Here is a 16,370-nt window from a genome sequence, read left to right on the forward strand (position 1 = left end):
GTGCTAGCCCTGAAGTATAGAATTAGATTGCTTTTCCTCAGCTCCAAGCTAAGTTTAGCATAAGACCCTCTGCTAGAAATTGGAAAACGACCTCTTTGGATGAATGGTCATACAGTACATTTTACTCTTAATTAACTGAGGCTAAAATTATAATCTGAAATCATGTTAGTTTGTATTTATTGAGGTTATTATCAGAAGCTATCTCGGAGTCATGAGAACAAAACACAAACTATTTCGAGAACATATAGAGAATGAATGGGAGGTTATATAAACAACTTTGAAAATATTTGCTTTAGTTTGGGCAAATACAAGGAAACAAGGTGGGTCAGGTACCGGTTACAGCAGGAGAGATTTAAGCTAGACATAAGGGAAGGAATCATCATGGACATTTGCTGCTTCTGTCTGTCCACCATCCAGTACCCTGTGTTCTGGTAACAGCACTCATTCTCCTTTTGGCAAGCTATGGCTTGCCCACATCCCATTTCATAAATTTATTTCCATCTGTTTTTCATGAGATAACTTTTAAAAGATTTGATTGATTTCCACCAAGTCTAACATAAGCATAATAAAGATCAGCAGGATTCAAGGCAAATAGACTTCAGGTGCCATCTTGAAACAACATAAGAACTATCAATAATTAAAAAAAACACACACATCTATATTTCTTACTATATGTGGAACTTCCGAGATTAAATAAATAAATATCAAGGTAGAGGACTGCATAAGGTCTCCTGTTCACGAAACTGCTTTGTTAGAACTCGAATTTTGTCCACTGTGTAAAGGTCACTGAAAATGTCCTAAACACGTGCCTTCATTTCCATATGTATTTTATTTACCAACAAAGTCACATCTAGGAAGCAAATCCTGGCCTCCACCTGCTCTATGACTGACGCAGTTCAGACAGACGCTTAGGTGGAAAGGACAGTTCATTCCTTACCTGCAGTGAACAACCACAGGCCCTCGGCCAGCAGATGCAAGTCTGTCTTCCTCTACATCCAGCATGAGCTGCAGGAGGGGCTGGGCACTGTCTGGAGTCTTGTGATCAGGCCATGAGGTGTACCAGTAATGCTTCACATGTTGGGTGTGACTTCCTTGCTGAAAATAGCAACAACCACCAAATGCTTCATCCACATGTAGAACTAAAAGTCATTTAAACCACAATGCTGAATGCTTTCTATCCCTTCCAGTTTGCTAGCAACTTATTTCTAGGTAGAAGTGTGGCTTTTTAGAAACAGATTTTTGAAAAATATCCTTTCACCTTACTTTATATACCCTGCTCATGATAATTTTGCCTCTACTAAATGAGCCATATATTTATTACATATAACATAAATACAACATATGCTAAATATGTGTTTAGAATTAGTTATAATAAACAAAATGATAAATTGAAAAGGTAGCCAAGAAAGAACTGGGATATATTGTGTTTCCTGCTCTTCGAGTGTTCCTGTTGGGTTATTATAAACATATCAGCCAACATGAGAACATTTAGCTTTGTATCCAGTCCCTTTAATGCTTCTACAAGCATCCCCAACTCCTCACTTGATAATAGTGAGGAATCCCAGTAGAAAAGGAGTCACGTGGGGTCACATAATTGGAAACACTTTGAACACTCAGTCTGACCACATCATTTTGAAACCCAGTGCTGAACTGGGGGCCTGGCATGGACCATGCACTCCTAGATGCATATTAAAAACAGTTTGGGGTAAATATCCTCATATTTAGAACTTCCCAATCATAGCTTCCCAATAAAAACAATCACTGGAACTCTGTTTCCACTTTCATCCTCTCTGAGATGATTCTGTCTCAATAATGATGCTCTAGATAGAATTGAAATCTTTGGGATCATTATTTTCTACAAGAAAAAATTAATACTGTGGTATTGCTCCTTAGCATCTGCAGTCAACAAGTTAAATGAGATAATTTTTTATGACATAATCTGATATGGGGAAAGTCCCTATAAATTATTGTAACTTCAAATTTCTGAAGGGCTCATCAACACTTCAGGTTTGTCTTGCCTCCTACATCTCCCCTAACAAATGCAGATATCCTCTTTCAGTTTCCAGGCCTCATTTAAAGTTGCTTAGCTCAAAGTTACATAAAAAAATAAAAACAAAAACAAAAGATGGTAAAATCTTCAGCACAAGCCTTTAGTTAAAGGTTTTCAAAATTTAAACCAGGGACTTTTTATTCTTGCAGATTAGCAGATGAAATTCTACATAATGAATTTCCTTAAAGCTACTTACATTAGTTATTACACAAATAATAGTAGCTGACAACAAAGAAATACTTTAGGGGATGATTAGAATGTCTCTTTGATCTTGACATTATTTTCTTTCTTTAAATCGAATCTGCAGTACTTACTAGGATGAATGATTTCAAAGCAAAATATATAATCCTGTAATATCATCTACTTTGTAGATAAATATAGCTACACAATCTTACCTTCAAGACAAGGTTCCGAACTGTGTAGTTATCACATTCTTTCACACTGATAACCAGAACTTCTACTTTTCCATAGATCCCTCTCTTTTCTGGCCAGTAAAGAACGCATTTCTGGGGAAGGAGGAAGAATACAGAAAATATTGATGTTTTTTATTCACCTTGGAATGCTTTTCATTCAAGCAGCTCAAAGGAATTTTAAAATTAATTAAAAAAACAAGAATCAATTTTCACAATTCCACATATATATATATATGTACTACAACCATTGGATTACGCATTTTAAATAGATGAATTTTATGGTATGTAAATTATATCTCAATAATGTTGTTTTTTAAAAATACATCAATTTTTGCACATACCCATCAAAAAATGTTGCTAACAATACCATACAAGATAGTAATTGAGGCAAAATTTCTCAAAACTCCAAAGAGAAATTAAAATGCAAATATTGGACTTTTAGGGTTTAGCATGTGATGACTAGGAAATAAAACAAATGCTCTTCCACAATGATTGAGGCAAATCACTTATTTTTCTCCTTCGTTAAATTAAAGTGCCTAATAAGAGTATCTGTAATGTATTAGATGCTATAGAATGAAGTTTTCCTGGTATGCAAAGCAGATGTAATGACCTTTAATACTTCTACAGTATTTTATTTTTAAAGACCAATTTTTTTTCACTTATGAGGCCCATTGGAATAAATGTATAACAAAATTATTTAAAGGATATTTTTATAATGAATTCTATTCTTGAAGGGCTTAATAAGAGTGATAATAATTACACTGTAAGTAAGGCAATGTAGGATGGTGGTTAAGGGCTTTGAAATCAGAGAGCCTGTGTCCAAATTTTGGTTCCACCAATTATTAGAGTTGTATTATCCGTGGGCAAGATACCTAACCTTTCTGGGCCTCAGCTCCCTCATCATTTAATACATGGAAACCATTTAAAAGAAAAACCTGTCATTATTATTATTATTATTATATTTTACAACTACTAGATCAAAGACTTTTTAGGGTGAATTTATAGACAATTGACCTAAAGTAATTCAATTTTCATGCATGAAATATTATTTGATTATTATTATATCCAGGTTCATTGTTAAAAGAAAAACTACAAAATGAGATTCAGCCTGCATATAAGTTCATACTATGTATTGTTTTGCCTTGTAACAACTGCAAAAGAACAATTAATTTTTTTTACCACATATCTTTTTTTCTTTCTTTCTTTTTTTTTTTTTCACATGGGCAGGCACCAGGAATCGAACCCGGGTCCTCAGGCATGGCAGGCAAGCACTCTTACCTGCTGAGCCACCGTGGCCCGCCCTTTACCACATATTTTAATGATTAAGAATGTAAAGGGCAAAAATTGATGTTTTACTTCAAGTACCCAGGGAAGCAATGTTAATTTAAGAAATATAATTTATAGTACTTATTTTCTCCCAAACACACACACACACACACATTTATATAGAAATTCCTTTGCTTGTTGCCGTCATTCAGGACCTTTCAGTACTCAAGAGACTATGTTTCTGCACATCTACATCAAAAGCATGAAACCACACACAAAAATTTAGTATTCATTGATACAAAGGAGCAGCAGAAGAATTACAGAATTAAAGGGGAAGGTACGTGGCGAATCTGAAGCCTCTGGGGCTGTTTCATGCTAAGCATCAATTACTCTACAGCCTAGAGAGGCCAAGGAAGTTACTTCATCTAGTAGAATCACTATTTCTTTCATCCACTAAAATAAAAACACCCTTACATCCTCCATATTTTGATCCTTTTCCAAACAAAGTAAATTGTTTCAGCTCTATTTACATGCCACTCCACACCCAAGACTGCCAGGCAAGCAGGTTAAGGGCTTCCTCTGGCTGGCATAATGCTATTTTCAAGAACTCTTTTTAAAATAGAGCAACATATTTCCCTCCACATTTACCAGTTGCCAAAGGTCTACAGCTTTCTCTATTTGTTAAAGGTAATCATACTGACCAATTTGCCTGGTTTCTTTCAAAGGAGCATCGATTATTTCGCTGCAAGACCCGAGCTATTGTGTATCTTAAAACCCAGGCCTCCTGGATGAGTCCAAGAAGAGTGGCAAAGGATCTCCAAAGTGGTATGGAGCCAAGAATGAGGCTTTCGGCGGTTTTGTAATCGGAAATAGGTGCTCCAAGGTCCAGGCCCCTCTTTAGGAAGGAGGCTTTCAAAACCAGGAGCAAAAGTTGAGGAGCTGAGTTGCAGCCTGCACTCTGGCTCTGGACAAACCTTGAGCAGGCTTCTGCACCTACGTGATAAATGAAATGCTGTTGCTCCTTTCCCAGGCTTGCGGGGAGAGGAGCTTGAATGTTTTTCTTAACTTTTTTTGCCAGAAAAGCAATTGGCAGCCAACTCCCAGTAGACAATGCAATGTGGCTTGTTCATTCAAACAACCCTTAATTAACATCCCATCTTCTCTCTGAGATAAAATAGCTTATTTACATACTGAATACATTCCCCCACCTTTCAGGAGAGAGTAGAAAAAAAGACCAGATAAGTGTGGGGTCTTTTGAATATAAGGTGGAGGACGGCTGGACATGAAGTTGTTTCTAAGAGCAAACAAGTTCATGCTCAAATCACTTTCATGAACAGTTTTTCAGGGTCTCTTCATTGTAGTGCTAAAATGCAAAAGAATGGAAAATACAGGGAGGGAAAACTGTCTCACAGATAATATTGTGAAACCACACTAATTGTAGGTAATTCAAAATAGCATGCTTTTTAACAAAATATAGCCCCATATCATCACTATTCTTCTGCTAACTGGGCTGAGCCTTTTCAGTAAAATTGCTATTAATTGCAAGAACTCATAATTTGAAGAATAAAGAGGGTTTCCAAGGACTTTGCATCTCTTGCACAAACACCTAATCAGCAAACCCAGACTGAAATGACACTGGCCGTCACCCTATTCTTCGTAATCAGTGGTTTAAACAAAAGTAGAAAATTAATATAAGCGATGCAAACTCATATTTTTATTTTTTTCTTGGATCCTCTCCTCCCCTTTCCATGCTAAATTTTGGCCATTTCTATTTGAAGAAGGAGATTTAGCTAGTAGTTTGGTTGCGGAAAAAAAATTCATTTTAAATTACTTTCCTTTTGGATGCTATGTATTTAAAATCAAAGAAATTTTGCTTATGAGTGCTTTAAAGACATGTGTCATCTTTAGAAAGTGGCCCTAAATAAATAAAAGATGCTCAGTTTCAATAGGGTTGCAGTAATGCATATATATACTAATTACATTACATATAAGAGAGGTATGCAATGGGTCAGAGTGCCTAAAATTATTACTGAAGTTACTCTTATTCCTAGCTCTAAATAAATATCGCTAACATAGGTACAATAATTTAATATTAAAAGGACCTTTACAAGCATTCTATCATTTAATCTCTTCCATAATCCTTTGAGTTAGGTAGAGCAGATAGTGGGTATTATTTTCTACCATTTTCCAACTGAGGAGACTGAGGTTTAGGTAGTTTGGCTGGGGCCTCTGCGAAAATTTGCTTGGGGGATAAGACCCTCCAAGGAAATATCAATGTATAAACCAGACTTTCCATATTTGATTTCCAAATTATGCTTAACATACAGTAAAGGATCTCTTAACCAATCCTATTAAACCACAGCGTTAGCCAATGCCCCCCTTCTCTCTGTAAAATACACTGATGCTCATGAAACACTGAATGCTCTCTTAGTAAGCCCAGAGCATCTGTTTCCAGTTGAGAGGTATGTTCACTACACTGTATACATAGCTACACTTCTTTATGGTAGTAGCATTATTATTAAAATCCAGAAATATAATTAAATATTACATGCATCAATGAAATACGAAGTTGAAAATAAAAATATATAAATTTTTAAAATATTTTATAAAATATAAAATATAAAAAATTTTCTATAAAATAATTGAATATGTTTTTCATTGAAAAAAATAAAAGTGAATCAGTAAGGGACATTTCAGTCAAACCTAGATAGGTGAGAAAATTGTAAAAGTTTGTGAAGAATTGTAAAATCTAAATAGATTCAGTACTCATGTTGCTTCACAAGCTTTAGTACTTTCTCTCTTACTTTAACTGAAATTGACACAAGAAATTTTGATGCTATATTATGGGTGTGATTGACACAAGCTATGTAATCTAAAACTCCAACCAACAGAGAGAATGAGCCCCATCATAAAAATTGAACACATTTTAATAAGGACAAATGTACCTCTACACATTTTAAGTTAAAATAAAACATTTGAGATTTTTAGAAATAGTTTCCTACCAACGACTCTAGATTAACTATATCAGATAAGGGAGTTTCTAGCTAGTTTGAATTAAGTTAGCTAAAGCAATTTCAATACAATGTAGAAGAGTAAATTTATATTTGGAATATAAACATGTTTGAAAGGATAGGTGAATAAATTTTTTTTTTTACTCTTAACTTTTTTTTATTGTATAGCATAACATATACAAAGCAAAGAAATAAAAAAGCAATAATTTTCAAAGCATTCTTCAACAAGTAGAGGATAGATTCCAGAGTCTGTCATGGGCTACCATATGATCCTTTCGTATTTTTCCTTCTAGCTGCTCCAGAATATAGGAGGCTAGAGGGTTTAAATACTTTTTTTATCATCACAATCGACTTTTTTCCTTTTTTTTTTTTTGTGAAAAATAACATATATACAAAAAGGCTGTAAATTTCCAAGCACAGCACCACAATTAGTTGTAGTACATATTTCAGAGTTTGATATAGGTTACAATTTCACAATTTTAGGTTTTTAGCTGCTCTGAAGTACTGGAGACTAAGAGAGATATCAATTTAATGATTCAGCTTTCATATTCGTTTGTTAAATCCTATCTTCTCTGTACAACTCCACCATCACCTTTGATCCCTCCATTCCTCTCTTCAGAGGTGTTTGGGTTATGGCGATTCTAAATTTTTCATATTGGAAGGGTCTGTCACTAATATGGCGTAGGGAGATGGAACTATCCGATGTTCTGGAGAGGCTGGGCTAGGTTTCAGGATTTATCTGGACCAGGTACCCATCTGGAGGTTGTAGGTTTCTGGAAAGTAGTCCTAGTGCATGGAACCCTTATGGAATCTTATATATTACCCTAGGTGTTCTTCAGGATAGGCTGGAATGGTCCTGATTGGGGGTTGGCAGGTTATGCCAGGTAGCAAGTTCTAACTGAAACTTGCATAAAAGTAACCTCCAGAGTAGCCTCTCAACTCTATTTGAACTCTTTCTACCACTGATACTGTATTAATTATACTTCTTTTCTCCCTTTTGGTCAGGCTGGAATTGTTGATCCCACGGTGTCAGGTCTGGATTCATTCCTTGGAGTCATCTCCCATGTCACCAGGGAGACTTTCAATAGGTGGATAATTTTGCTTGAGGGCCGTTAGTCTCTGAGTTTCTGACTGCTATTAATTGCTTGGGTTATGCAATGGCATTGGGCTATCTGGCCATTGCTAGGCAATATTAGGCCAGGTTGCTTTTCTTTCTCTACCCAAAGGAAGGTGCCTGAGTCAGAGGCTAGGAAACCTTGCTGCTCCTTTTGTGATGGTCTTGGTTTCCCTAGCTGCTGTTAAATGGATTCCTGCTTTGTACACTGGTAAGTGAAGTCCTCCATGGGATCCCAATTTCTCTGGCTGTTCTAGCTCTCCTGAGCATATGACTAGTAGTGGGACTGCTGGATCATAGGACAAATCTATACGTAGCTTCTTGAGGAACTGCCAAACTGTCTTCCACAGTGGCTGCACCATTTTACATTTTCACCAGCAGTGAATGAGTGTTCTCATTTCTCCACATACTCTCTAACACTTGTAGTTTTTTTTTTTATAGTATCCTCTCTAGTGGGTGTAAAATGATATCTTGTTTGTATTTCCCTAATAGCTAGTGATATATTGAGCATTTTTTTTCCCTGTGATTTGTATTTCTTCTTAGGAAAAATGTCTATTCAAGTCTTTTGCCCATTTTTAAATTGTTGTTTGTCTTTTTATTACTGAGTAATAGGATTTCTTTATATATTCTGTATATCAGATATATGGTTTCCAAATATTTTCTTCCATTGAGTAGGTTGCCTTTTCACTTTCTTGACAAAATTCTTTGAAACAAAAAAGTTTTTAATTTTGAAGAGGTCCCATTTATTTATTTGTTTATTTATTTATTTCTTATTGCTTGTGTTTTGGATGTAAAGTCTAAGAAACTATTGCTTACCACAAGATCTTGAACATGCTTGCCTCCATGATTTTCTAGGAGTTTTATGGTCCTGGCTCATATATTTAGGTCTTTAATCCATTTTTAGTTAATTTTTGTATAAGGTGTGAAATAGGGGTCCTCTTTCATTATTTGCATCTGAATATCCAGTTTTCCCAGCACCATTTGTTGAAGAGTTCCTGGTTGAGTGGACTTGGCAGCCTTGTCAAATACCGGTTGGTCATAGAAATGAGAGTCTATTTCTGAACTCTCAATTTGATTCCATTGGTCAATATATCTATCTTCATGCCGGTATGACACTTTTTTGACCATTGTAGCTTTGTAATATGCTTTAAAGTCAGGAAGTATGTCTTCCAAACTTGCTCTTTTTTTTCCAGATTATTTTGACTATTTGGGGCTCCCTACCCTTCCATATAAACTTGGCTCTTCCATTTATGCAAAGTAGGCTGTTGGAATTTTGATTGGGATTGCATTGAATCTATGAAACCTTTTGTGTAGAACTGACATTTTAATGATACTTAGTCTTCCAATCCCTGAACAGAGAATGTCCTTCCATTTATTTAGATCTTTGATTTCTTTTGGCAATATTTTGTAGGGTTCTGTATGCAAGTCCTTCACATCCTTGGTTAGATTTATTCCTAGATATTTGATTCTTTCTGTTGTTATTGTAAATGACATTTTCAAAATTTCCACCTCAGATTGTTCATTACTAGTGTATAAGAACACTACTGATTTTTGCATGTTGGTCTTGTATTCTGCCATTTTGATGAACTTATTTATTAGCTCTACGAGCTTTGTTGTAGATTTTTTTGGGGGACTTTCTGTATACAGAATAAGGTCATCTGCAAAGAGTGAAAGTTTCTTCTTCCTTTCCAAATTGAATGACTTTTTTTTCCTTGGCTAATTTCTCTAAAGAGGACTTCTAGCATAATGTTGAATAACAGTGGTGACAGTGGGCATCAATTTTCTTGTTTCAGATTTCAGAGGGAAAGCTTTCAGTCTTTCACAATTGAGTACAATGTTAGCTGTGGGTTTTTCATACGCACCATTTATCATGTTGAGGATGCTTCCTTCCAGTCTTATCTTTTGAAGTATTTTATCAGGAAAGTATGCAGAATATTGTCAATTTTCTGCATCAATTGAGATGATCATTTGTTTTTTTCCCCCTTTGATTTGTTAATGTGGCATTGCATTAATGGATTTTCTTGTATTGAACCACCCTTGCATATCTGGAATAAAACCCACTTGATCATGGTGTATATTTCTTTGAATGTGCTGTGGATTTGATTTGTAAGTATTTTGTTGAAGATTTTTGCATCTATGTTTATAAGAGAAATGATCAGTAATTTTCTTTTCTTATAGTTTCTTTATCTGGCTGAGGTATTAGCTCAGAGGATGAATTAGGTGATGTGAGGTGGTGTTTATCCTCTTCAGTTTTTTGGAAGAGTCTGAGCAGCATTAATCTTGGAATAATTGGTACAATTCACCCGTGAAACCATCTGATTCTGGGATTTTCCTTTTTTGGGAGTTGTGATGACTGATTCAGTCTCTGTACTTGTTGGTTTGTTGAGGATTTCTGTTTCTTCTAGAGTCATTGCAGGTTGGTCATGTGTTTCTAGGAATTGGCATACAATTGTTCATAGTGTTGTCTTATGATTCATTTTATTTCTGCGTGGTCAGTAGTATTGTACCCCTCTCATTTCTGATTTTATTTATTTGCTTCTTCTCTTTTGTCAGTCTAGCTAAGGGTTTGTCAATTTTACTGATTCTCTGAAAAAATCAACTTTTGATTTTGTTAATTCTCTCTATTGTTTTTTTTTATTCTCAATTTCATTTATTTCTGCTCTAATCTTTGTTTCTTTCCTTCTGCTTGCTTTGGGATTGATTAGTTTGCTGCTTTTCTTCTAGTTCCTCCAAGTGGGAATTTGGTCTTTGATTTTAGCCTTCTCTTTTTTTTAATGTAGGCATAGAGGGCTATAAATTTCCCTCTCAACACTGCCTTCATTGCATCCCATCAATTTTGATAAACTGTGTCTTGTTTACATTCTTTTAGAGATCTTTACTGATTTATTTTGCAAGTTCTTCTTTGGCCTACTGACACTTAAGAGTGTGTTGTTTAACATCTGTACATATGTAAATTTTCCAATTCTCCACCTGCTATTGATGTCCAGCTTCATTCCAATATGGCAAAAAAAAAAAGTGCTTCGTATAATTTCAATCTTTTTAAATTTCTTGAGTCTTGTCTTGTGACCCAACATGTAGTCTATCCTAGAGAATGATCCATGGGCACTTGAGAAGAATGTATCTCCTGTTATTTTGGGGTACAATGTTGTATGTATGTTTGTTAGGTCTAATTTATTTATCATATTATTCAATTTCTCCAATTCCTTATTGATTTTCTGTCTAGATGTTCTATATATTGATGAGAATGGTATATTGAAGTCTCCAATTATTATTGTAGATAGGTCTATTTTCCCTTCAGTTTTGCCAATGTGTATATCATATATTTTGGGGCACCCTGGTTAGGTACATACATATTTATGATTGCTATTTCTTCTTGGTGGACTCTCTTATTAATATATAAATATATTGTTTATTATAAAAGTTTTGTATTTAAAGTCTATTTTGTCTGATATTAGTATTGCTATCCCAGCTCATTTTTGGTCACTGTTTGCACTGACTATCTTTGTCCAACCTTTCAATTTCAACCTATTTGTGTCCTTGGGTCTAAGGTGAGTCTTTTGTAGGCAGAATATAGATGGATCATACATTTTTTGTCATTCTGCCTATGTGTGTCTCTTGATTGGGGAATTTAATCCACTAACAATTGATATTATTACTGTAAAGGCAGTATTTACTTCAATCATTTTATCCCTTGGTGTTAATATAGTATCTTTATTTTTGTCTCTCTTTTCACCCTTCTCATTACACTTACTAATAATCTTCATTTCCATACTCCTCTAAGCCTCTCTTTCCTTTCTTTTCCTTTCATCCTGCAGAACTCCCTTTAGTATTTCTTGTATGGAATACAAGATTTCCCCACTCTCTGTTTCTGTTTATCTGTGAATATTTTAAACACTTTCTCATTTCAGGATGATGGTTTTGGCAGATAAAGAATTCTTGGCTCACAGTTTTTCTCTTTCAGTACCTTAAGTATATCATACCACAGTCCTCTCACCTAAGAAATAGATACTTACTCTTATTGCAGTTCCCTTGTATGTGATGAATAGCTTTTCTCTTGCTGCTTTCTGGATTATCTCTTCTTCTTTGGCATTTAACATCTGATTAGTATGGGTCTTAGAGTAGTGCATTAGAATTTATTCTGTTTGGAGTATATGGTGCTTCTTGGACATGTGTATTTATGTATTTCATAAGAATTTGGAAATTTTCAGCCATTATTTCCTCAAATATACTCTGTCCTTTTCCCTTCTGGGACACCCATGACACATGTTAGTGTGCTTCATACTGTCATTCAATTCCCTGAGATCCTGCTCATTTTTTTCCATTCTTTTCTCTATCTGCTTTTCTGTCTGTAAGATTTTTATTGTCTTGTTTTCTAATTTGTTCGTTCTTTCTTCTGCCTGTTCGAATCTGTTGCTGTAATCTGTATGTATGTTGCATGTATTCAAATCCAGTGTATTTTTAATCTCTTTTATTGCCACTCTTATTCCCATAAATTCTGTTCTGTTCCTTTTTAAACTTTCAAATTCTTCTTTATGCTCACCCAGTGTCTTTTTAATATCCTTTACCTTTTTACCCGTATTTTCTTTCATTTCCTTGAATTGATTTAGAAGATTTGTTTGCACATTATTATTTGTTCCAAATTCTTAGTTTCCTTCAAAGTTTCAATTTGTTCCTTTGACTGGGCTATATCTTCTTCTTTTTCGTAATTTTTTGCGATGTCTGGGCATCTGATTATCTTGATGGTTTACTGTGAAGGTCAGTTTCCCTTTCCTGCCTAGGACTTTATTGTTGATTGGCTTTGTGTTAAGGCCCTGCTTTGACACTTGGTCAAGTTATTCTAGTCTTTTAGAATTGCCCTTGTTTAATCAGATTTTTTTTTCAGTTCTTCTTCATCTGATTCTTGCCCTGCGTATGAAGTACAGTTTTTAAGATTGCACTATTTGTGCAATTGTTTCACCCCCAGGAAAAAGCCTCCTTTCCTCTGTTCCTTCTCTGGGAATCTTAATCTATTCTGTTTCTTTGTGTTTTGACTCTATTATCTTTTTTTACTTTCCCTTTGTTGCTGCTAACTTCTTTTGCCTGGAGGGCAAATTCTGGGAGGAGGGTCATCAAGGAGAGGACCTTCCTGAAGGAAAACAGATCAGTTCCAAAGAGCCCTGGAGAGAAGGTCAGGGAAGATGCCCAAAGCCGTTTTTTTGATGGCTCCCCTAAGCTGCACTTCCTGAGCCTTCCCAGCAGATGGCAGTCGTCTTCAAACTTTTCCCCACTGCCCTAGGAAGACCATGCATCTTTAAACCTGCACCACCTTCACCCTTGTCATGGGTGGGGTTGAAGCAATGGCCTCAGCAGCCCCTGTCTAGAAGACTAAAACCACTTGAAGCCTGATCAGTGTTTGGCCATGTCCCCGCCCCTGCTCTGGGGAAAGAAGGCTTCCACATCCCTTTCTGAATTCAGCAGCCAGCTGGGACCTGGGTCCAAGGAGGCTGACCTCGAGAGTGGAGGGTGGGCACCAGCTGCTGCCAAGGAGAGAATTACTCACAAATTACAGTCTCTTTGTCCTGATCTTCCCTGGATGCTATACAGTGCTCCCCTGGCTTCCAAGAACAGTTATTTCAGACAATCTCTGCTTGCACACTAGCTGTTTTTTCAGGAGTAGTGAGTACTATAGGTCCCTACTCTGCCATCTTCCCCAAAAGTGCACAATTAACATTTTGCTACTATTGTTTCATCATATATTAATTTCCCCCCAAATGTACAGTTTAAAAAAGTCTCTTTCTTTCTTTCTTTTTTTTTTTTTTTGCTTGGGCAGGTATTGGAATCGAACCTGGGTCTCCAGCATGGCAAACGAGAACTCTGCCACTGAGCCACCATCGCACCGCCCAGTCTATTTCATTTTTAAGTACAATTTATGGGTATACTGTGCAGCCAAATTTCCCCATATTGATGAACATAAAGCTTAAAGCAAATGTAGGATATGCTTAATCATATTTATATTGCAAAAACTTTATTGAAATACGTTCATTCAATTAAGCAAAGCATCTATAGTAGCTGCAATTTGCTGTAATGAGGTCATACCTATCTTTTTTTGTGTTCATAAGATTCTCTTCAGCTGCTGTCTATGAATTTAAAAATATTTCTGTTAGGTGTACAACAACGGTAACTCATCTTAACACAGTACTTTTTAATATTCTAAGAGTTACCTATAGGCAAGCTATTATTTAATCCCTTCAACAGCTGTGGGAGGTGCAAAAGGTCAAATTGAGATGGAAGCAGGACTCCCAACAGAGTTCTGATAATTAGTTACAGTGTTTACAATTAGGAACAGTGTGTCTGGAAAACACACTAAGATATGTTCCTCTAAAAGTTGATACTACTTGGCCAGTTAATTCCATGTCCAGGAAATATATATTATGAAATAATCAGAGATGTAAACAGAAAATTGGAAACAATTAATAAGGAAATGATTAGGTACAGTTTAGCATATCCACCCAATGAGTTTGTAGTAATCATTTATATCATGTTTTTGATCATTTATTAATGACATGGAGAAATGCTCATAATATGATAAAACAGAAAATACAACTGTTTTATCATAGCTTACATTCTCTTTGTATCAATTCTGTTTGTTCCCATGACCTCAGCCACTACCTGTGAAATCTCCATCTCTAGCCCTGCTTGTTTTTTTCAGAGCCCTAGATCCGTATTTCTTTTTCGCAAACTTAACATGTCAAAAATGGAATGTAATTCTTCTCTCCTAAATCTTCTCTTGCTGCCCATGACTTCATTATCCACTTGACTTCACAAATCAGAAATTGTGCATTCACCCTTTTCCTCGTATCTCACAACAATCAGAAGCTGAGCACTGTGGCTTCTGCTAACAAACACCTTTTCAATCTTTCTCCTCTTTTCAGTACCCTCTACCTTTCTCTCCTGGACTTACTACAACTTTCTAACCTATTTTCTGCCTCTGCTTGCTTTTCCCAAATCCAAATTTTATATCCTGCCACAAATTATGTTCCTGAAATGAAAATTGCATTATGTCAGTTCACTTCAAAAGCATCATCAGTGGCTCTTTACTTTCAATATAATGATGTCCAAAGTTTTTAAAAGCATAGTCCTGGATTCTTTGGATGCAACTTACCTTTCCAGGCTCATCTCTCACTCTTGACTATGCTCAACCCACACCAAACTGTTCAACTCATACACGTTGTGTGTGTTTTTTTATCTCTCTACCTTTGTATGTTGTATCTCTGCCTGGATTGTGATTTCCCTTGTGCCATCTACTCACCCTTCAGAACCCAACTGACAAGCTCCAAGGCGTTATATGAGTTTTTTAGCCAAATAAAATTTAATTAAAATTAAGCTTTACTATAATTTTTCCAGATTGAGAAAGGAAGGGAATGAAAGAAGAGACAACTTAAAATATAATTCCTTGATTTGGCTTTTTGACGTCACACTGTTCACAAAGTGTCGAATAGGTCAACAGGCAGAATGAGTTTATGGTACTTAAGTCACATAAACCTAACTCAGATGAAAGATGCATGCAAATACAGAAAAATATTATGGCTGTGTTAAATACTTGAGAGGACTGTGTTAAAACAAGTAATTTCTTCACTTCATGAAAAGTAAATTCATTATCTTATTGCTCCTGAGGCTTTAGGTGGGTCACTTGATTTTTTTATGTCTTACTTCCTTTATGTAGAGGCAACAATTAAGTACATGGGCTTTGGAATCAAAGAAACCAGGATTAAAATTCGGGTTCCACCCCTCACTAACTTGGAGGCATTAGGCAAATGCTTTAACCTCTCTGAGTTTCAGTTTTCTCATCTACAAAACAGGGATAGCAAAATCTAGTTTGTATTGTTGGATTGAAAATGAATTGAAATTATATGGAAAATGTGCTTAGCACAAAGATTCAATAAATGGTAAAAACTAGAGAATAAATTCCATAGTATATGAAATATGATATTTATAGCTGCTTCCCTTCTCATCCTAGGAAGGGATGAGGGGCAGGGAGTAATCTCCGGAGGTTGCCTGAGGGTTTTGGTTCCATGGAAGTACACAAACATTACTCTCTGGTTTGGATTTATCGTTTAGCTCCAGCTTTGCAGGTTTTAGTCACTATGACTTCTCTTTTAAATGAATAGTTCATGTTAAAAGAGATTGAATGGGGTGCACAGGTGATTCAATGGTAAAATGCTCCCCTGCCAGGTGGAAGATCTGGGTTTGATTCCCGGTCCATGCACCAAACAAATAAACAAAAAAAGACGGAACAAATGTGTTTTAAATGTTTTGTTTTATTCTAGAGGGATTTTTCTTAAGATTATCTAAATGAATGAACTTATATTGCAATTTGGATAACTGATTTGTCAGCTCTGTATTTTTCTATTTTTGTTTATTCTTGCTTTACAAAAGCAAACTGGTATTTATTTTTATCAGAAAATAGAAAGGTTCATGAAAACATAAAGCCCTGGAATTTCTAAAGATAAGCTCCAAATCCAGATTTTTTTTGAGGA

At 35.6% G+C, this 16,370-nt stretch overlaps 1 protein-coding gene across 2 annotated transcripts in view; it reads right to left on the reverse strand.

Annotated features, from left to right (window-relative positions):
• PTPRR (protein tyrosine phosphatase receptor type R) overlaps positions 1 to 16,370 on the reverse strand; it is a 137,393-nt gene that overhangs the window by 18,609 nt on the left and 102,414 nt on the right. The window contains exons 9-10 of one of the 2 annotated variants that reach the window (XM_077111433.1): positions 2,446 to 2,556; positions 938 to 1,095 (exon numbers count right to left, since the gene is read on the reverse strand). In XM_077111433.1, coding sequence (XP_076967548.1) covers positions 938 to 1,095; positions 2,446 to 2,556 — 269 coding nt within the window. Of the gene's footprint in view, positions 1 to 937; positions 1,140 to 2,445; positions 2,557 to 16,370 lie in introns of those variants that run through there. The other variant, XM_077111434.1, reaches the window with a different exon arrangement.

Source organism: Tamandua tetradactyla, chromosome 7 (genome assembly GCF_023851605.1).
Source record: "Tamandua tetradactyla isolate mTamTet1 chromosome 7, mTamTet1.pri, whole genome shotgun sequence".
Taxonomy (NCBI): domain Eukaryota; kingdom Metazoa; phylum Chordata; class Mammalia; order Pilosa; family Myrmecophagidae; genus Tamandua; species Tamandua tetradactyla.